Source organism: Aspergillus terreus, genomic scaffold (assembly GCF_000149615.1).
Source record: "Aspergillus terreus NIH2624 scaffold_15 genomic scaffold, whole genome shotgun sequence".
NCBI classification, from domain to species: domain Eukaryota; kingdom Fungi; phylum Ascomycota; class Eurotiomycetes; order Eurotiales; family Aspergillaceae; genus Aspergillus; species Aspergillus terreus.
Genome location: NT_165938.1, coordinates 1,221,051 through 1,242,594, shown reverse-complemented (window position 1 = coordinate 1,242,594; position 21,544 = coordinate 1,221,051). Strand labels below are relative to the sequence as shown.

Genomic DNA, 21,544 nt, shown 5'->3' with positions numbered 1-21,544 from the left:
CTGGACAATAAATACTCGCAACCAGTAAACTTTAATTCAGAACTATGTGCTACCCATGACCTACGCAAGAGCCAAGTAATTTCTGGCGCGAGATCCTGCAGTTTTCTGTCTGGTAGGCTGGACACTCTATCTATGAGGTATATTATGCTTTACGGCTGCCCTCTCTATCTCTTCGGCATTTTGACTTTCCCTACCGCAACAATTCTACACTCGTCCAACTCTCGCCACGATCCGTACAGCCCAATCGAATTGTTCATCAATATATTGAGCAAAAAGATGACCCCCGCAATTTCCAAGGTGCAAGCCGCTGTCCAAACGTCTCCGGCCGTGGATTCCAGGGTTCTGTGCAACTCTACCCGAGCAGAGTCTGAATCACAGGAACCGTCTGCTGTCGTCCAACAACGTCAGCATAGAGAGCCATTCCTTGCTTTTGCGGTTGGCATGATAGCTCTAGGGACCACTGTCTGGCACACTAGGGAGAACGATCATATACCACCACTTCTTTCCACGGAGACCTTCGTCGGCAATGCCGCGCTTTTGGCGTTTATGGCAGTGGCATGGGATCGCATGGTTATCTTCCCATCCAGGTATTCACATTACGGCCTACCTATGTTGGCGTGGGGCTCGCCGGCCCTGCTCTACGTCACTTACATATTGTGCTTGGCGGGATACGTTTGCTGGTACGACACCAGGGCGACCCATCCATTGGCGACCTATATCATGGTCTTGCAACTTGGGCTTTGGGTGGTGGTGACGGTGGGCTGGACCGTATCCACCATGTTTTGCTCGCTTTTGGATGACGACATGGACGGGCACGAGGAGCCTGGAAGGGCCTAATCGGATGTCTCATTCCGCACTTAGTGAGGGCCCATCACAATTGATGCCTGCACGCAGGTATCCATTGCGTCGGGAGTGGAGCGGTGTGTCAGGGCTGGTTCGGCATGGCCGCAGATGGGTGAGAGCAACCTGATGGTTTTCGCGTATTCTCGAAGCCTGAGGAGGGTTGCTGCAGCACAGTCATGGCCAGTGATCATCCGCAGTACTCTACAAGAACTATTGTTGTATTTCGTCCGACAGGAAACTCTCTGGTTCGGTAAACGATTTAGCTGGAACTATTCTACGTCAATGGCTGCATTGCAGGTCAATCCGCAAAGTGTGTGAGAACTCGTAGACTGTCGGACTGGTTTGCCTTTACGTATCGCATCTACCATCTGTCAATCCGTCATCTCGGAGAACTGCACTCAAAGCTGATGCCGACATGGAGCCAGCTAGGCACGTGTTGTAAAGGCCGAAGCTATCGTGAGCTGGCGGTCCTACTAGAGGTGAAGGTCGATCCCTCGACGTAACATCACCCATGGATATTGCTCCCTGCGGTGCGCAGAGAGAAGCCCACCAATCCTGGCCGTATTCCAGCGGACACGGACCCCCGCTTACTTAGGTCCATGTTGGAGACGTGAGGGGGGCTGTGGCCTGCTGGCTCTCCAGATGCATGTTGCACGAGGATGGCTGCCAGTGGTCGAAGAAAGCCCCTTCATCTCGAAAGCTTGTATGTCTGGTCTCCGGCAGAACATGGGGTATGAAAGTGTCCCAGGTCCATTGACTGTCGAAAGAAGGGAGTACCAGATTAGAGTCGACAATATGGGTAGTCATCATTTCTTCTGCTGGCGGGCCCTGCCAGTCGAGGACACCGTCGCGACAACTATCTAGACCGGGAGAGTCACCGAAGTGCACTTGTATGTCATCTGGACAAGCAGCAGATAACCCTCCCATGTCGTTCATTCGATCAGCTAGGCGCATGCTGCAAGGAGAAAGGGCTTTATCTAAAGCGCGGATTTCAGGTACTGGGCCCGACCGGTCCCGCTCCGCCTGTGCTCCTTCAAATAGATTGTCCCAAGGTAGAGCAGCACAGTCCATCGGTGAGTCATTCGCCAAGGCTGGACGATGCGGAGGTCCGGGATCAGAGCACGCCACCATACCCTGACACGTTTCCTCCACGCTTCCGATTATGGTCGGGTCATCGAAGGCATGGAGGGATGCGGAAACAAGCCGGTCCGCGAAGTTGGCCGAGCTTCGGGCTGCTTCCACTGTTGCTTCCGGGGTGTGTTCTGCTTTCGCATCACGTAGTGTGCACGGCTCTTTGGGAGAGGGCCTTCGGCACTCGTAGACGCAAGAACGCCGATACCCTGCACATGGCACGCATGGCTCTCCCCCTCCACACTGGCTCACGTAAGCAGTTGCAAATGTAGAAGGTCGGGATTGGGTGGCGTATAACAGTGGACATGGCCTTTGGAGAGCTTACTTTGATCTTGCGTCGGCGACATTCACCACATGCCACCCGCGTTCTCCGCCGCTGTTCCCTTTGTCGCGTCCACTGGGCGGAGTACTCGTTAACTTTAATCCACCAAAGGGGGTGAAGCTGCTGGAGGTTGCTAAGCTCACCTTCGGCGGTCGCTGGCCGGACTGTGACTTTTTAAGCCGCGATGATAGTCGGCGCGTGTTCACCATAGTGCTGCTACTAGATTAGGAGTAGATGTCCCTAGGCAGACCGCACCGGTTCGGTTTGCGGCAATCTTTCTCTAAAGTGAGCTCTGGGATATATTCACATCGTCCTTCAGGCAGGCTATTCATATTTGTACCGTAACGTGTGGTCCATCCGTCCAACATCTCATTTCTTGGGGCACAGCATTCCAGCTCTTGCATGCTGTCACAATGGTATTCCAATAGCGAGAGTTATGGTCATGTCAGTGCTGTACACTTGTTTGCGAAAGCAGTGTCACCCCCCAGGATTATTTCTTTCTTCCCCAGACCTTATGCCAAGGACGCACTAACACGTAATAGGATAGCTAGAGGGTTCAATGCACCCAATTTGTTATTGTGTATCTTTTGATACTGTATTAAATATGATGTCACACTGGAGCTTTGTATTGCCTCATACGCGTGACCTGCAAACTAGTGCAAACCGTAGAACAACCAAAAGCTAGCTTCCCCGCTGAGGCAAACCATCAACACCTTGCCTGTTCCATATTGCCCCTGGCATCGATGCACATGCCCCGGGTTGTACAGAATACAGCAGCACTAATCGGGCGGTGCATTGTAACACTAATGACTTTTCTTATCATACTATTCGGCTTGTCAGGAACCAGTCTCCTTTCATGTTGGCCGCTCCCCGCTGGTTTGAGAGCTAACGCCAGATGTCAATTCTAGGATCCTCGGTGGCATCTTTTGCCTGGAGGACAAGAGCCCTGATTCGTTGAATAACGACATTGCCACTCAAATCAGCAGATGGGAGCGAAGTCCTTCGTATGTCCCCACCCCTGGTAACTTCGGCCACGAGCAAACGCCATCCGTATCTTGCCCCTCTCCCGCCTACTCGTACGGTGACCGATCCTCCTCCTCACATCGACCGACGTCAGACCGCCTTGGCTTTCTTGAGGATACCGAGCTGAACCAGCGAGATACCACTCAGGCAGATACTTTCGAGTCAATAAAGTATCTGATCGAGTGGAAGGTGACCCTCAATAATCGGTTTCTGGCAAAGGACACCGAACAAGATCTGGCCTACAAGCCCAATGCCTACTGGCAAAAGATCAAGGAGAAGGCCGAACGTATTGTGCAACGGAAGAAACCTCGTAACCAACGAGTCCGGTTAGATGATACGATCGTGACTGTTACACCAAGGTCCGAAACCAGTTTCCGCCCCGGAGACAAGAACTTATTTCCAGACCCTAGCGCCAGGGCACTGATATATAATAGATTTATATATTTAGATCTTTATGATGTCATATAAGGCACGCCCTTGTTCTTATTCTGGTATTGTTCTGTAATGTATTTAGCGAGGTGTAATCGATATATAATATCAGACAGAACTCGATAGAAGGTTCTTTTTTGCCAGGCGGTGAGGGCACTGGCGGGTTGGCAAGAGTGAGAGCTTGCTCAGTATCCTGCATCCCTCTCCTACATCTTGTAGTTAGGGCTGCAGGAGGAGTAAAGATCGCCAGTCAAGTTTTGACAGGTTAGACTTTATTGGTACACCCTAGTTCAAAAAAAGGTCCTGAGACGAGCGTATCTATAAACCCTAATACAGAGGCACCAATTAACACACGAATCTGAACCCGGTGATATGTCAAACTGATATGTTGGCTATGCAGATAGGTCCAATTGACCACTAGAAACTGGCACCTTGGCGTTGGGTTTTTGAACAAGCTCCTCTGTGGGGCCGAGAGGACGTTTCAACAGCGCGTGTATCTCTTCGGGCTAGTGAATTTCTAGTGAACCTCGCGCTAGAGCTACTACACTAGCAGATTGCGCAGCTTAGGCGGATCCCCAGGTTCAGCGTTGGAGCCGGCCTATACTCCAGGGTGTCCTACTCTGAGGTGCATACTTGCTCCCCAATCATTCCTTCTCCAGTGGGTAGCTACCCGCTCGTTCTCGTTCGACGGAGATATCCCGCAGGTAGACATGTCCCGGAATAGAAAATTAGTTGTCAGCCGCGTCCAGTCTCTTATAGTATTTTCGTGTACCGTATAAAGAGATTTCTTGGTTTGCTTCAGATAGGGATAACTATTGGGTGCGGCCCTGGGTTCGAAATAACGCCCCGAGAGTGCCTGCCAAGAATTTTTTGGGGAACAGTAGCGGTCAAGATCTAGCGTCAGAGCCATTCTGAAGGCCACCGTTACAGTTTTCCGCTTGATGATAGATCAATTTGAATCACTATACTTAGAGATAAGAAACCTCATAATATCCATAGCCTCCTTACGATTTTCGGCTTTGTTCTCGCGGTGCACAGCAAAAAAATTCAGGATATAATACCTATTAGTCTTGTTAGCTCGCAATGAAGTGAGCGAGAAATCAAAACTTACAGCCTATAGAGACAAACGCGATCACGCCATTCCTCCTTGGGCTCCGCCTTAGGAACCAAGCTGTGATACTCCTGCCAGAAATCTGTACCATAAGAGTCTGAATAAATGCTCATCATACCCAGATCATACTCCGAGTGGCCATAGACGCATGAGGGATCATAGACAACCTCTTCAAGATCACCGCTCCCGGCCATAATACCGTGCGAGGTGTTATAGAAATGCAGGTCGCCATGGACGATTACGGGGATGATGCTCCCAGCGATGATGTCGTTACCAAGAAGACGTGTGACGACGGCGGTGGCGGTCTTCTCGACCGCCAGCGCTAGCTCCGGGTCGGATCCATTTGCTAGCATGCACACGTGCAGGATTGCCCGCAGGCGATTGTCAGCGTAGAATTCAGCCCACGATGACTTCCATGAGTTGTCCTGCACAGTGGCACCGCAGAAGGTCGGCACAGGGAAGCCAAACATGGGAATATCGTAACCTTCAGGGACAGGAGCCTGTGTGCGGTGCATGCGAGCGAGTTTACGTGCCAAGTTCCTAGCAGAGGGAGGGTTCTTGGGCGGCAGGCAGGTGTCGAGAAACTCGATGGCGAGGAAAAATCCGCCCGAGGCGCGCAGGGGACCGTGGGCGTAAGATTTGGGGCAGAGATTGGGTACGACAGACGAGATCATGTTTAAGGAGGTATGCTCCCCTGTAGAGTACGGGAGTAGGTAAGCTAGATCATGTCTTGTGATAAAATCTCCTTGTAAAAGCTAACCTTTGAACATGATATCTGCATCTTTGTTGCTGCTTGTCTTGACGAAGTAGTGGAACTCCTGCCCACCGACTGTGGATGACAGCTTAAACGTATTTGCGATGTTTGATTCACCGTGGGGGACCATGGTGGTGGATTGACCGGGAAGGCCTAGAGTGTCGAGAATAGCAGGGTCGACAAGCTGGGCTTGGGCTATTGGAGTCTCAGGTGCCGCATTACAGAATCCGCTGGTGACAACCAAGAAAATACGTCTCAAGCTTGCTCGCTGAGTTATCCCAGCCCAAAGGACAAACGTAACGACGGTGGCAGGAATGGTAAAGACAAAGTAGAGAACGAACTTGTCTGGGCTACTCCAGGCAAGGGAGGGAATAGCGAAAAACGTGGCAAAGAAGGTGGCTGGCAAGAACGCCATGGTAAGCACAGCAACAGTCTTCATAGATGATCCGTCCCGACGGGCAGCTGCTGCAAGCTCCCGGCTCGCCATGGCACTTGCGTTACTCGCCTTAGCATGTCCGTCACTCGCCTTGGCATGCTCGTGGCTCAAAAGGTTGAAGAGCTTTGGTTTTAATTGGTTGTCAGCGCTTACTATCATTCTCTCACACGATGTACCTAAGCGAATGTTAGACTCACTACAGATGTTTGACTGCGAACGCGTTGTTCCAGAAATTGGGCTTGTATTCGAGTATTTGCCAGCTCCTGCTGAAAAACTTCGATTGCCGAAATAATCGTCTTGTCGATAGCGTGGACTTTGTCACAACCGCTCACAGCTAGGAGCTCCCCTGAGAGCTCTTTGTGATGTTCCCAGACAGACTCAATGATATTCGCGTGCCTGTGGATATTGCAAATGACATTAAGGGACGTCCCGAGCGTCCCAGTGAGTTGCTCAATGTCTTCAATAGTGAGCTTGGAGATAGGGACCCAAGATCCGTGGCCTGTTTTTGACTCAATGCCTCTGATAGTCTTGAGACAAATTTGAAGGGTGAGCTCACACCATCGGAGAGAGTCAATGGTGAAGATGAATGGAGCATAAAGCATAGAGGGGGAATAAATCTTGGAATGTTCGAAGTCATCAAGGATGTGTCCTTGAAGTTCATATGGCCATATCTTGGCAGTGTTGTAGAAGTAAACACAGTTAGTTGAAAATAGTGATCCAACGTGGCGTGTAGTCCAGATAGCGGTTCCGAAAGTCGTCGCAAGATGGAAAGATGGACCGCACGAGTCAGATGTGGAAGGTAAATGGTGGTAGCCGTACATGTCTGTTTCGATCAAGTGCTCGAACCACGGATCTGCCCCTATGCCCTCTATGATGTCTTTCAGGACGACTTTCCACATATACATGGGAACACAGACTAGGTTCAAGTTGGCTGCATCGGATGGGGAGCGAGTGCCTCCCAAATTGCGACGAAAGAACGAGCGGATATCGGCCCGACGGAGCCCAGCGGTATTGGACTCCCAGCCAGTTTCTGTCATCGAAATACGTAGAGCTGGAAAATTATGCCCGTTGTTCGTGAGCGAGTTCAGTCTAAGCGACGGGGGTCGGGTTGGTGTTCGAAACACATCCATCGCTGAAAGCCTTAACAAGGTTCTTTCTTATTCGGACTCGAAATAACACTATGCAATAATAAATTAGAGAGTTCAGGTGCAGAGTTAGAAAGCCTTTATAGGATGTAGAGGTAAATGGCCGGTTGGCTACTCCACAAACGCTTATGGTTTCAATGGCGTTGCCCCAGCATCAAGGGGGTTTGCCTAGGTCTCCCGCACACCTGACGACGAATGCCTGCATGACAGCACATGATGTCTCTGCGGACCTGACAACAGATACTCAAAAGTAGTAGATAGTGCGAATGAAACGATTGGCTAGCCAAGAAGCTTTCTCCACATCAAGCGTCCGGAGAGTCTGACACGGAATTGAGGGTGACGCGGCTACTGCGCCTTGTGCCCTGAAACAAAATAGGGTGTAAAGCGACGCAGAGTTAAGTGAAATTAGCTCACACCCGTCTCATGCCCAATAGGCAGGTCAATAACACGAGGCTGTGCATGATGAGTGAGCAGAGCGTGTTGGAGTAATAAGCAATATCATAGTACCAATGGACTGTCAGATTTTGACTGGCTATCTGGAGACGACTCCTCCTGCAGCTCTAACTGTAAGATGTGGGAGAGGAATGGAGGAAAGAGAGGAAGCTCCCACCCATTGTCAGCTTGCCTGGCCAGGGGCCTCACCGCCTGACAGATGGAATCTTCCATTAAGTTCCATCTCCCCGTGTATTTCTATTATACCGTGCAAGGCACATTACACGACAGATACCATGATGATACAAAAAGCGTGTGTCTCTTATGACATTACGGATCTAAATATAAACTCCTATTGAAGATTAGCGCCTTGGCGCTAGGGTCTGAAAATAAGCTCATGTCTACGGGGCGGAAACTGGTTTCAGACCTTGGTGTACTGTAGATCACCGTTCACAACATGACCTTACTAAATATTTTGAAGGAACCGATGTTGATTGGACTGACATAGAGGCACAACTTCTACGGTGGGCCAACCTATGTCGTCAGGGCAAAAAGCTCAGGCTTTTAGTCTCCATCAACTATATAGAGGATGATACCTCATCCTCATCGAGAACCGACAAGAGAGGCAAAACATCCACAACTAACGGTATGCTCCGTGACCTTCATCTCCAGTTGGCTGCCGAGGACTCTTCTGGCCAGGCTCCAGTTTGGCGGGATGCGTACATGAAGGGCAGTACTGTTGGTTGGATCCTGTAAGCAAAAGGCATTACAAAATGCGAACCCACCACATGAAGGCTTTTGTCAAAAATATTGAGGAAGAGGATATCCTAGAAACCCACGGCGATGTCCCCGATTCAATCCGGGACCAACTGTTCGCGGAAGAGCATCATCGAGTAGGTAAACAACAGAAACCTGTCGACCCCCCCGCTGGATTGATGTGTCCTCCGATCAACATTAATCTTGGTCCGGCCCAGTCACCCCAGTTGCCAAAAACCGCCTATGGTCGTGCGGAGACAAACATCTCAGGCCCAACTGACCTGGAAATCCCTGGGCCAATCGAAGAAACCGTGGAAGAATACACCAACTGGCACCTAGAACAGGTGAACACAGAGAACTTCAAGGAGAACATACGAAGAGCACGGGATATAGTGCTGGAAAACTGTCTTGATCTTGGTCAGCTCCATGATCGTAATATCGGCGCGGAATTTCTGGTGAAAGAGGACGTGAAAATAGGGGTCGCGTACAGGTTTGTCAGCGATACAAGCAAGTGGCTTAAACAGCGCAAACGAAAGATGGCGGTAAACAATAACGCTGTTTAAAGTATCTTTAGTTAGATTAATTATGATGTATGGTACAATCATTCCATATAACCCGGTTCGGGCCGAGAAACGACCGACGACAAGCACCCAATTGGCCAGTCATAGCTTTTGCAGTCTATGAAAAAGTATAATTAGTCATAGGGTCTTATGCGGTGCATGGGCCTTCACAGCCTCAACAGGGGGAGAAGACATACCCCGCTTTTACTTGCTAGAAACGTCTAACATAACTTCGAACCCCTATTCTTGCTCTTAGTCCGCTATCGTACTCGTCTGCGAGATAATCCGATCTTTATAGTGTGTCTGTCAACATGGATGGTCTATCCTCGGCGGCGAGCGTTATCGCCGTCATTCAACTGACCGGAAGCCTCGTGAAGCTTTGCGGAGGCTATATCCAAGAGGTACGAAATGCAGCCGAAGAAATTCTCACCCTGCAGCGGACAATTGCAGGTCTTCAAGATACACTCCAAGACCTGCAGAAAAATCTGCAAGAGAATAAGGCAAATGGCCTATCCACGTCCTCACGGCTACCCATCGAAATTACTGCTTGCCTCTCCGATCTCCAAGCATTAGAAGCGAGACTCGATCCAGGAACGGGGAAGAGCCTAATGAAGAAAATGGGCTTACGAGCCTTGAAATGGCCCTTGACCCGCACGGAGGTGCAGGGTCTAATACAGAACCTGGAGAGATATAAATCCTCATTCCTCTTATCTTTACAGGTGGACCAGACGTACGTACGACGAGGATAATTCTCTGACGCTGTATAATTGACTGAAAGACCATATAGCTCCCTGATGATCAGTATGGCTAAAAATACGGATCGGATTAATCAACATGTTGATCTTGGAAAGTTGGAAGGCGCAGTTGATGCAGGGTTCGAGTCATTCTCCGATCGTGACGAAGTCGAATGTCTTCAAGGCACAAGAACCGAGCTCCTTCGAGAAATAACGGAGTGGGCTTTTTCGCCATCCTCGAAAAGTATTTTCTGGTTGCAGGGGATGGCGGGGACAGGAAAATCCACCATCTCTCGGACGGTGGCAAGGTCGGCCAAGAATCGTAATCACCTGGGTGCCAGCTTCTTTTTTAAGAGAGGCGAGGCGGACCGAGGAAGCGCAAAGAAATTTTTCCCGACATTATCCAGACAACTGATACTGTGGGACCCAGAGTTACAACCTGGCGTGAAAAAGGCACTTAACGATGACCCAGACATAGCGTCGAAATCGCTCAGGGAGCAATTCGAAAAACTCCTCCTTCAACCGTTGCTCGGTCTTGACCAACGCGATCAATTGCCCCAGAATACTGTGATTGTTATAGATGCTTTGGATGAATGTGAGCACGACCAAGATATTCGAAATATTATTCGATTGCTCCCTCGTCTGCAGGAGGTCAAATCACTTTGCCTTCGTGTCTTTCTGACCAGCAGACCAGAGCTCCCCATCAGCCTTGGGTTTTCAGAGATCGGGAACCATGTATACCAGGACTTGGCTCTCCATGAGATACCCGAAGAGGTGACGGAAACCGACATACAGTTATTCCTACGACATCGATTTACGGAGATCCGGCATGATAGAAAAGTCCCTCAGGATTGGCCTGGCGACAATATTATACAACAATTGGTTGAGATATCCGTTCCGCTGTTTATTTCGGCTGCCACTGTGTGTCGCTACGTCGAGAATCCAAACTGGGAACCTAAATTCCGTCTCGCAGAGCTTCTCAAGGACCAAGCCAAATATGTGTCCAAAATGGACAAGACATATCTGCCAATTCTCACGCGGCTCCTCGATGACCATGAGAGTGATGAGAGTGAAAAACAGCAACTTCTACAAGAGTTTCAGGATATTGTGGGAGTTATTATCCTTCTTGCTGTTCCGCTTTCTATAAACACACTATCTCCGTTTCTTGGAAGAGAAAGGGACCAGATCAGCAATCGATTGGATTCCTTTCGATCGGTTCTTAGCATCCCCAGCGACGATAATCAGCCTGTTAGAACTCTGCATCTCTCATTTCCGGAATTCTTAGGCCAGACTACATCCAAATTTCGTGTGGATGCGCCAACCAAACATAAAGACATTGCAGAATCCTGCCTGAGGACTATGGGGCATCGTCTACGGAGAGATATCTGCAAACTGGCAGATCCTGGGGCGCGTAGGGCAGAGATCGACCCTCTGCATATCCATAAATCTCTACCCTCGGAATTGCAATACTCCTGTCGCTACTGGACGCATCATCTCAAAAATAGCCACGCTTTATCTTCTGACATAGAAGAGGTGCAGCTGTTCCTCCAGAAACATTTTCTTCATTGGATGGAAGCGATGAGTCTGCTAGGTCTTATATCGGACATGACGGGTATGCTCGACATTCTCCTAACAATGGTGACAGTAAGTACCTAATACGCGGTTATTCCCGAGTCATACTAATAAGAATAGGACCAGGACGTTAATCCTAGTCTGGCCGCCTTTCTACATGATGCAAAGCGGTTTGTCCTAAAAAATCGACAGATAGTCGATGAAGCGCCGCTTCAAACATATTATGCAGGGTTGATATTTGCGCCTCGAACGGCAATAATTCGCGAGCAGTTCCAATCAGAGCTTCCTGATTGGATTACCCGCTTCCCACAAGTTCACGAGAACTGGAGTGCAGAGCTGCAGACGCTTGAGGGCCATACAAGCTCGGTTCAGTCCGTGGCATTCTCCCCCGATGGCCGGCTGCTGGCGTCCGGCTCGCATGATAAGACTGTACGGCTCTGGGATCCGGCCACGGGCGCTCTCCAGCAGACGCTCAAGGGCCATACAAGCTCGGTTCAGTCCGTAGCCTTCTCACCCGATGGCCGGCTGTTGACGTCCGGCTCGAGCGATAAGACTGTACGGGTCTGGGATCCGGCCACGGGCTCTTCCCAGCAGACGCTCGAGGGCCATACAAACTGGGTTCTGTCGGTGGCCTTCTCCCCCGATGGCCGGCTGCTGGCGTCCGCCTCGGACGATAAGACTATACGGGTCTGGGATCCGGTCACGGGCGCCCTCCAGCAGACGCTCAAGGGCCATACAAACTCAGTTCTGTCGGTGACCTTCTCACCCGATGGCCGGCTGTTGACGTCTGGCTCGAGCGATAAGACTATACGGGTCTGGGATCCGGCCACGGGCGCTCTCCAGCAGACGCTCAATGGCCATACAAGCTGGATTCAGTCCGCGGCTTTCTCCCCCGATGGCCGGCTGCTGGCGTCCGGCTCGGACGACAAGACTATACGGGTCTGGGATCCGGCCACGGGCGCTCTCCAGCAGACGCTCAAGGGCTATACAAAATCAGTTCTGTCGGTGACCTTCTCCCCCGATGGCCGGCTACTGGCGTCTGGCTCGAACGATAAGACTATACGGGTCTGGGATCCGGCCACGGGCGCTCTCCAGCAGACGCTCAATGGCCATACAAGCTGGATTCAGTCCGTGGCTTTCTCCCCCGATGGTCGGCTGTTGGCGTCCGGCTCGAGCGATGAGACTATACGGATCTGGGATCCGGCCACGGCCACCCTTCAGCAGACGCTCAAGGGCCATACAAAATCAGTTCTGTCGGTGACCTTCTCCCCCGATGGCCGGCTGTTGGCGTCCGGCTCGTACGATAAGACTATACGGGTCTGGGATCCGGCCACGGGAGCCCTCCAGCAGACGCTTAAAGGCCGTATAGATTCGGTTAGGTCCGTAACCTTCTCACCCGATGGCCGGCTATTGGCGTCCGGCTCGAGCGATGAGACTATACGGGTCTGGGATCCGGCTATAGGCTCCCTCCAGCGGACGCTCAAGGGCCATACAAAATCAGTTCTGTCGGTGACCTTCTCACCCGATGGCCGGCTACTGGCGTCTGGCTCGAGCGATAAGACTATACGGGTCTGGGATCCGGCCACGGGAGCCCTCCAGCAGACGCTTAAAGGCCGTATAGATTCGGTTAGGTCCGTAACCTTCTCACCCGATGGCCGGCTATTGGCGTCCGGCTCGACCTATACCGCCCTTCAGCGGACGCTCAAGGGCCATACAAGCTGGATTCCGTCCCTGGCCTTCTCACCTGATGGCCGGCTACTGGCGTCCGGCTCGAGCGATAAGACTATACGGGTCTGGGATCCGGCCACGGGAGCCCTCCAGCAGACGCTCGAGGGCCATATAGATTCGGTTAGGTCCGTAACCTTCTCACCCGATGGCCGGCTATTGGCGTCCGGCTCGAGCGATAAAACTGTACGGGTCTGGGATCCGGCCACGGGAGCCCTCCAGCAGACGCTCAAGGGCCATATAGATTCGGTTAGGTCGGTGACCTTCTCACCCGATGGCCGGCTGCTGGCGTCCGGCTCGTACGATGAGACTATACGGGTCTGGGATCCGGCCACGGGCGTTCTGAAGGAAATCTTGAGCACTGATGGTGCTGTCACGTTGGTCGAATTTTCGCAAGACAGCTCCTATCTCGCCACTAACCTAGGATCGTTCAAGATCCAATTCCCCTGTGGCCAGTATATCGCCGATTCACCGAATATGGACCCGCACATATCTCTACAGAGAGAATGGATAGCTGTAAATGGGCAACGCGCCATATGGCTCCCTCCCGAAGCTAGGTTTTCTTGTTCAGCGGCCAGGGCGAACAGACTCGCCTTAGGACATCCGTCAGGTCGGGTTTCCTTTTTCGAGTTTCGGAAATAACAAATATCAAAGAATTTTCGTTTTCCGAATTCCGTATATTTTCAAGTATCTTTACAAAAGAAGGGCCTGGGAGACAGACAGAATTTATTTAAGGGTATATCTTTCAAGAAGATGCTACTCGTTTCTAGTTCCAATACGGTGGCGAATCCATAGGGTCTCGTCGCCACGGTTCGAGCTGCTGAGTCAGACGTGTTCTCCAGCACACAGCGCCCAAGGCTTTCCAAACCATCAATTTGATCATACCAGTCTATAATTGGATAAATTTGAAGGAAGACTTGTAGCTTAAGTTGCCCTCTAATCCGCACTAATTTTCCCCACTAGCGCCTTGACAGTGGGGCCGAGAGTAAAGAGGAGAGAGCGTGGTGAAGCTGGATTTGGACTTGACGGTACTTATTCAAGACTGAGAGTTAATATATTTGTGGACATCCTAGACTCGAACCACCAACAACGAATTTGCATATACTTCGTCATTCTATATCTTGACATGTTGGGGTTCTACGCTCCTATATGGATACAGTACTGGGGATCTATAACTGAGGCCCAATATCTTAGCTGTGAAGCGAAGACGCGATACGGGAAATGGAGTATATACATCCAGGAACGTCTGGCTGCTCGGTACCATGATCTCAAGATAGATAAATGACATGATATTGAGTAATATATCCTAGAAGAGCCAGAAGCTTTGCCCAAATACAGTATACGTCATCTAATTGCCTTACCCCCAATCTCCTTCCCCTTCCCTTCCGGGGGAGATGACAAGTCAATAGTCGATGGTCAGGCCTTCTTGATTGTTCGTTTGTCACAATTGGCAGCCTCAGCCATTTGTGGTGCACTAAGCCCACTGCTCGTCATCATATCAAATGTCATCTCTCTAGTGGATTGTGCGAGTCGTGGCGCCATCTTGGTGGCGGTTTGGTGGTTGACGGATGATTGACATGATCAGCCGGGAGGATCATCAGGCAAGGAAGGTTCAGGGGTTTGGCAACGTGACCCAAGTAAATTTCCTGTACACATGGAACATGTAATATTACGATCTTCTCAATCATGTGATTTTAGTACAATGCGATACGCTACTTTAAATAGATATTGGAGGGTGCTGACCAAAGGGGTAAAGCGCTTTCTTGGCAGAGAGTCTGGAAGACAAAGAATCGATCTTTGGGGGTGACACTGCTTTCGCACACAACTGTATCTGCAGGGTTCCGAAATGCACGTTCTACAGGTAGAGGAGACTCTTCGGTCCGTTGGCATTACGTCCAATGGAATGCAGGTAAGCGTCTGTCCCCAACCGGAAGTACAGGGGGCATTGCGCCCAAAATTCGGTTCCCGAGGACACAAGGCTGAGGGGCTTTGCTGTACAATGTCCTGTACTCCCAGGACTGAGGTTACTGCCCTAACTGTTCATTCACCTGAATGGACAGTCCTATCGGGAGTGCGAGAGCTTGTGTGAGGTGAATTTGGGCAAAGCGAAAACTTTGAAAGCGGCTGGACACACACATGGCTAGGGTATCACGGGTGATACGCTAATCCTATCATGGTAAGTGGCGCAGATCCGGCCAACCGCATGTCCCTATCGGCCTCCAATAATAGATAGAGTTGTTCCAGAGGGACGGGCCGGAGAAACACCCCCGGAAAAGCAAACCTTGGCAAACTACTCACGCCTTCTGTCCTATCGTTCCATCTCCCGGTTGATAGAGGCCGCGGGGCCTCCTGCCATGTAGCCACTGTATCTTCCTCGGTTGCATCATGTCAATTGTCGTCCTACTAAGTCTCTGCCTTATCACCGCATCTCCGTGGGTCTCTTTCTATATGCCGAACTTTGTTACCAGAGTCTGCACTCTCCGTGGACGCCGCAGATGCAGTGATGCAGTCCCCATCACCGATCGCACATCAAGGGGATGCCGGTTTCGAGGGCACTACGAGTCATGATGCCATGACAGGGATAGAGGAATGCGGCGTACAGTCTACCCCAATAGTAGCGAGGCCAGCCATGCTGAGCTGCACGGTTCCGTGGGATGCGAGCTCCCGATCATTACTTAAAATGAGTAGATAATAGTGGTTGATCGACAAATACCAGAGGCCCGAAATAGGCTACGGTCTTTCAACAATAGCGGGGCGTAATTGTTCTCCGTAGTGTCAGTGTTCGTACTGATATGGCAGGAGCCACAAACTTTCAACTTTGATGGGACGACTAAGACCCTAGTTGAGGGCGTTTATGTAAGTTCAAACTAGGTCGATCATACCCATGGTTCTTACCGACAAGTTCTAGGACATATCGTGCACATGACACTGACGGTCTGAATGGAGCTTGGGATAGTCTGGGCCAACTCTGTCCCACCATCCGCCTAGCCTCAAGAGATCCGTTACGTCTTCAGAATTAATGACCAGAGAGCTAGTTAGAGTAGTTTCGAACATTACAGATGGTACGGGTTGTTGCATAGGGTTCGATGCAAACAATATTCCGACTCCCGTCGGTTGCGCGTTTGACGAGCTACATCAAGTGAAGTGTGCGCTTCGCTCAGAGGTTTCAAGTCCTGCAGTGTGCCATCGCCATCGACCCGCTTCCGAAGTTCTTGGGCCAAGCACTACGGGGCAGTCCCTACAGGCTAGCATGGGTTGCTCCAAAACAGCGCAGTAGATGGTATCTAGAAGAGTACCACGGTTCAGTTCGCAAAGGTAGCCACCAAGGAGTGGACATGAAGACTGGCGACAATCCAGTCGCCTTAGGATAATCTACACCCGACGGGGATGATCGACAGAATCCTGAGATCCGTAATGTAACCCTGGCTCAACACTGAGCACGGTCGATATGGCAAACGCGCCGGCAGAATGCAGAAAGAAGAGGCCAGGGCGTCGCACTATAAGCGGATCGGCTGGACAAAAGATAAAGTGGAGGATCCTCATGTTCTGCGACCAACGCCACAAGAGACTGGTCGCCGCTCGGTCGACTCACAAGGATAAAAGAGATAGAACGGCTAGGATGACAGCACAGCACCAGCACGCCGGGAGAACCTCGTTACGGGCGAAAGAGATTGCGGCCGGACTGTCCCTGCTCTCGGTCCACGCAGACGTCCGCCTGTTTTCGATTATCCCCGCGGACTCCATGGAAACCAGACGCTACTGGGATATTGCGGTAAGTGGCGGGCGGTGCATGTTGCAGGATTGTTTGCTGATGCTGGTGTCAGAAGCCCCTGGTGGCAGAGCTGTGTGACGAGTGGAGTAAAGACGGCCGTTGTGCCAAGTGCACCCCCGAGACGCTGGTAAGTTGATGCGATTCACGTCCATCCGCATGTCAGCGGGATTATGGAGCTAGAAGATGGTTCAGTGTAGGTACCTACGTAACATGTACCAGGTTCTCCATCCTGCAAAAGCCCTGCCACCGCAGACGGCGAGTCCACCGGAATATGCACGCGCCATCGAGATAAGCTTCGGAAGCAACCTCGACAGCCCTTAGGATTGCGCAGAGCTCGTGTCACCAAGAGGGACGAAGCGCAAGAGGGCTGATGCAGACCAGGATGAGGAATACCGCCTCACCCGTCGCCGGCTAGGGGTAGTGGACGACGCCGCTCCCGCTCTAAGTCCCGTTCCGTCGCCGGAGTGGGCCTTTTTCCCGCAGTCCCCAGCCGGCGAGTGGATTGACAACATGGGTTGGAGCGTTCCTGACAATGACAACACCGCACCGACCGGTGTGAGCGACATCCACAGTCAGGAACCGTACGATAAAGATCGGCTGGCAGACAGTGAAAGGCGGCATGGAAGCCAAGGTGGCTGTGGTGAAAGCAATGGGTCTGGAGGCAGTGGCCGCGTAACTCCATCAGTGGTTGAGAGCATGGAGGATGCGTTGTTCGTCGGTCCCGCGGAAGCAACCGCTGGCGCAGATTTCGATCGGCTGCTGCACGCGACCACCGAGTATTCAGATCTTCTCGACGAGTGGCCAAGCTCACCGTCGGTCGAGTCGGTCGAGGATGGCGGACACCAGACTATCAGCGCCCGCTCGACCAGCGCCCGCTCGACTCCCACGACTCCTTTAGGTAATCCGACCAACATCGAGGACTGTATAGACCCGGGGTCGGCGTCCCAGTCATCGCCGCCGCCGGACGGACGCAGCCAGTCACCAGACGCAACAGCAGCCCAAGAACCAACCCAGACGTCGTCCGAGTTGACTCCAGCGGCGATCGAGGAGCTGGTCCGCAGTTGGCGCGTACCGGAGAACCTAGAGCAGGCCATCGCGGAGACGTTCTCCTGCCCAGCACCCCTCGAGCCGGAAGCAGCCGCGGAGACGGCGCCGCCATTCAGCCTCGACCAGGACCACGCGGAGGAACGAGACCCAGCGTACAGCCCCGCTGGGATTCATGAGATCCGCGACCTGCGGAACACGGCACTGCGACAGGTCCAAGACCGAGTGAAGCGAACCCTGTATGGTCACACATTGGCCGTGAGCGATGTCGAGCGACTGTTTGACGAGATAGCGAACATCCGTCCGATCACAGAGTTCACTATTAACCTCGTGTGCGACAAGCTCCATCGCACGCATCCTGCACCCGGCGTCTGGGTGGGCCACGTCGCATGGGAACAGCAAGCTCCGGATGGCGGCCTGCCTCGGGACTCGGTCCATGAAACCCTTCTGTTACCTACGGGCACGCCGGGCCAGTGGTCTCTGGTTGAAGTAGACGCCGTTCGGGGTAGCATCGTGCATCATCGTTTTGCAGCCGCCCGATCGGACGAGGCGTCCACGGCGACCTGTCAACCACATCTTCCCTGTGCATCCTGCCGTCTCGCAGCCGACGCGCTCACCGTATCGCTCCGCGAATCCAGCACGCGGTGCCCCGAATGGCATCTCGAATCCTCGGCCCTCCACTGCCGTGCGGGGGATGGGATCGCCTTGCTCTGGGCGTTAGAACAACGCGCCGGTGGGGGCAGCCTGGACGCAGGGCCTCCCGCCGACTTTGGCCGCCGGCTCGCCGAATCGATCGTCACCGAGATGTGTCGGCGGGGGGATCCGTTAACGCCGCCCACCGAGTCCGAGGATCGGTCGCCGCAGCTCAAGGCACGGCAGCGCTGGTTGTCCTTCCAGAGCCGCTCCGACCGCCCGACCAGCCTCGTAGGGACCTGGGAGGCGATGGCCGGGATGCCCATGGCCAACGCGCCCATCGGGTGGGATGCGGCGGATCGGCTGATGCGAATGGTGTTCAACATCGCGTCGCCGGCGGTTCTGCTGGGGATTAAACATCAGTTGCGCCACCTCCGGACCGGATTGAGCGCGGCCCCGGGGGCCTTTACCCGCAACGCAGCGGGGGCATTTGCGGCGGGGATGTGGCACGACACGAACGAGCACGCGTCGCGCGTCGGGCTCGTGCTAAGCTATTGGGCGATCCACGACCACCGCCAGCGGCGACAGCAGGAGGGATACCCCGACGCGGTGGGCCAAACCGTGGACGATATCGTGTCTCAGCTCCCACACCCCCAGCCCGACCGGGGTCTGGTGGTCGAGAAGGTCAAGGAGTGGAGCCGGCGGGCATGGCCCTGGAACCAACTGGTGCGCATCGCGGGCTCCCCTAACATCCTCTGTTTCCTCCCGCAGGGCGTGCGGCTTTTTCCCGGGGAGGATGAATGGCGGATGACGGACTACCGCCGGCTGAAGAAGGCCCAATTCGACCTTATAGAGCGGGTGTTTCGTGAGCATCGCGCACTGCTGCTGAGATCGGTGCCGGCGGATTTCTTCGAGGTGTTCCTCTACCGACGGCTCCCGGGCACTCGGTTCGCCATCGAGGGGTGGAGCGACGACGAGATCCTTCGCGAACCCCTAGATTCGGCAAAGTTTGACCATGCGTTTGAACCTGTTTCTGTGAGCTAGGTGGCGTTTGGGCGGTTGTCCGCCCTCTCTGTTTTGCGGATCCGTCTTTCTATCTGTCCTCTTGACGCTTCGTTTTGTCTTTCACTTTCCAGGAAAAAAGCATCCCGGGCATTCTCCACCGGCAGGGCATGTCCGGTAACCTCTCTATAGGTAGACATCTGGTCAGTCTGCACGGGGCGATATATGAACGGGTGGGGCACGGGGGATCGTTAGTGATAGCAATAAAAATGGTGACTTATAGTTGGTCTTCGACTAGGACCTTCACTATTGTCGTAGTGCCTGCCAAAGCAGGGGAGCTAAAGGAAATTGGATTTGTCGAGGGAATGCCGGCAACCGGGTTCGAATTGCTGGGGCTTCAGATTTGACGGAGGCTTCCCTACTAGACTACTGAGCTCGAGAACGAAACACTCGGCACTTCCGCCTGGTGTTATCCCCGAGCATTTTCAGCGGCGGATATACGTTGTTCCTGTTGTTGTCTGGAAAAGTAGTTTGTTGAACAATGCGAAAGAAGAATAACCAGCACTTTGCAACGCCAATTTCTGCCGTTCCTGTGAGTTAACAATTCCAGGGCATCTTGAAAAGCATCATTGGCACGTCATGGCTAAAAATCGGTGTTTTCAGCGCTGTTCGCCACTCTATAGTTGGACTGAGAGAACAATGGGGATCATATATATATTTACACCTAGGGGCATAGACGCCGACACCCCAGCCACGCGTAAACAACGGTAGTGGTAAAAGGGCAAAATACATATAACCACACGAATTCTATGCTCCATTCCATGGCGTCTCAGTTACACCTCCGTAGTCCAAGGCCGTACCTTGAATGATGCGTCTGATGGCGATGATGATGCTGTAACCGGCGGATCAATGTTGATCACGGAATGCCACGCCCTCTTCCGAGAGCAACTCCCGCCCAGCCCCGACCCACAAGTCGACATCGAATTGGCACTTGTAGCTAGATAATGGACTGCCTTCTTGAAGTGTTCCGGCCCCAACGTAGTAACGTGTTGGGCACAGAACGGTACTGTAGCAGAGAAGAACTCAATAGCGACGAACAGCCAGGCGCCATATTTACCGTACTGGGAGACAATTTCTATCACCGTAGTCAACTCCAGCAGATCCACTTGCTCTGATGCGCACAGCCCAATCCCGACCAGTGGCGACCATGCCGGGCCAGGGTTTAGCCTAGCTGAATTATCTAAACCAACACAGTACAACCTGCGAATGCGGAGGACGTGAAGGTCTGTCCAGCCGTAGGACATCAACGTTGGCCCTCTAGGAACTAGGCCGCCGCGGTGTTACAATGTATGGACTGCGGAGGAACGTTGTATGCTAGTTACTTGCATTGGCTACGACGACTATGTCAGAATCTGACCAATGCTCTCACTACTCAGCAACCAGGCCCCCCTTGACGCGCCAAAAACCCCTTTTCTGAGGGCGGTGTAACGGACCTTGGACATCTCTGGTCGACCTCTGGTCGACACCTCAAGAGGTGCCCAAAACGCTTGGTTATGATGATATAAGGCGGCAACGAACCTGCTGTCACGACGACCAGCATTCCTTTATATTAGGGGCCTGGGCCTCCCCGCTGTTCCGGGCTTTCCTGGCCTCTAGTAGATAGAGCGGTGTCTTTCCTAACTCGATGTCTTCGTTTAGGCTTGTTCTGACTGTTCTCCTCCTCTGGGGACCAGCCTCTGGCCTGAGGTGAGACCCTGAGCCAGCGATTCGACACTGCCGCATTGTACTGTCGAGCAGGAGTCCCTGACGCGAGACAGTTGTCCTGTGTCCACCTCGGAGGCTGTTATCCACGATGGAACCCAGCTTTCGTCCGAAGACCCTGTGTATTCGACCCCAGCAATATTAGTGAGCACCGTCACACACAGAGTCACCGTCACTGGCGTGGCCGGCACCCAAGGGGGCAGGGAAACTGGCCAAGCTGGTTCTGCATCTGCCGAGGCCCATACGGCGGCCACTACGACGGCTGGGAACAGAAGCCCGGTGACAGATCCGCAGTATAAGGCAACCGGCCACCCGTTTGTGGGCCAAGAGACCTCTCATGTTCCCCAAACCACGCCAGT

General features: G+C 52.7%; 9 protein-coding genes across 9 annotated transcripts in view; 6 read left to right on the top strand and 3 right to left on the bottom strand.

Annotated features, from left to right (window-relative positions):
* Nucleotides 1-276: 276 nt before the first annotated feature.
* ATEG_09928 (uncharacterized protein) lies at nt 277-837 on the top strand (the record flags this gene model as incomplete). The annotated part of the gene is made up of 1 exon (XM_001218549.1): nt 277-837. The coding sequence occupies one exon, from the start codon at nt 277-279 to the stop codon at nt 835-837; it is 561 nt and encodes a 186-aa protein (XP_001218550.1).
* A 597-nt stretch (nt 838-1,434) lies between these two features.
* On the bottom strand, nt 1,435-1,770 carry ATEG_09927 (uncharacterized protein; the record flags this gene model as incomplete). Its single annotated transcript, XM_001218548.1, has 1 exon — nt 1,435-1,770. The coding sequence occupies one exon, from the start codon at nt 1,768-1,770 to the stop codon at nt 1,435-1,437; it is 336 nt and encodes a 111-aa protein (XP_001218549.1).
* A 1,332-nt stretch (nt 1,771-3,102) lies between these two features.
* ATEG_09926 (uncharacterized protein) lies at nt 3,103-3,787 on the top strand (the record flags this gene model as incomplete). Its single annotated transcript, XM_001218547.1, has 2 exons — nt 3,103-3,131; nt 3,205-3,787. 2 exons carry the CDS (start codon nt 3,103-3,105, stop codon nt 3,785-3,787), a joined length of 612 nt encoding a protein of 203 aa, XP_001218548.1.
* A 910-nt stretch (nt 3,788-4,697) lies between these two features.
* On the bottom strand, nt 4,698-6,870 carry ATEG_09925 (uncharacterized protein; the record flags this gene model as incomplete). Its single annotated transcript, XM_001218546.1, has 4 exons — nt 4,698-4,809; nt 4,860-5,553; nt 5,620-6,172; nt 6,247-6,870. 4 exons carry the CDS (start codon nt 6,868-6,870, stop codon nt 4,698-4,700), a joined length of 1,983 nt encoding a protein of 660 aa, XP_001218547.1.
* Nucleotides 6,871-8,399: 1,529 nt separating this feature from the next.
* Nucleotides 8,400-8,945, top strand: ATEG_09924 (uncharacterized protein; the record flags this gene model as incomplete). The annotated part of the gene is made up of 2 exons (XM_001218545.1): nt 8,400-8,519; nt 8,601-8,945. 2 exons carry the CDS (start codon nt 8,400-8,402, stop codon nt 8,943-8,945), a joined length of 465 nt encoding a protein of 154 aa, XP_001218546.1.
* A 614-nt stretch (nt 8,946-9,559) lies between these two features.
* On the top strand, nt 9,560-13,615 carry ATEG_09923 (uncharacterized protein; the record flags this gene model as incomplete). Its single annotated transcript, XM_001218544.1, has 3 exons — nt 9,560-9,672; nt 9,730-11,320; nt 11,369-13,615. 3 exons carry the CDS (start codon nt 9,560-9,562, stop codon nt 13,613-13,615), a joined length of 3,951 nt encoding a protein of 1,316 aa, XP_001218545.1.
* Nucleotides 13,616-16,421: 2,806 nt separating this feature from the next.
* Nucleotides 16,422-19,466, top strand: ATEG_09922 (uncharacterized protein; the record flags this gene model as incomplete). The annotated part of the gene is made up of 3 exons (XM_001218543.1): nt 16,422-16,745; nt 16,798-16,876; nt 17,122-19,466. 3 exons carry the CDS (start codon nt 16,422-16,424, stop codon nt 19,464-19,466), a joined length of 2,748 nt encoding a protein of 915 aa, XP_001218544.1.
* Nucleotides 19,467-20,257: 791 nt separating this feature from the next.
* ATEG_09921 (uncharacterized protein) lies at nt 20,258-20,728 on the bottom strand (the record flags this gene model as incomplete). Its single annotated transcript, XM_001218542.1, has 1 exon — nt 20,258-20,728. One exon carries the CDS (start codon nt 20,726-20,728, stop codon nt 20,258-20,260), a length of 471 nt encoding a protein of 156 aa, XP_001218543.1.
* Nucleotides 20,729-21,108: 380 nt separating this feature from the next.
* ATEG_09920 (uncharacterized protein) overlaps nt 21,109-21,544 on the top strand; it is a gene marked incomplete at both ends in the record, with an annotated part of 974 nt that continues 538 nt past the window's right edge. The window contains 2 exons of the mRNA XM_001218541.1: nt 21,109-21,170; nt 21,242-21,542. Coding sequence (XP_001218542.1) covers nt 21,109-21,170; nt 21,242-21,542 — 363 coding nt within the window. The remainder of the gene's footprint in view (nt 21,171-21,241; nt 21,543-21,544) is intronic.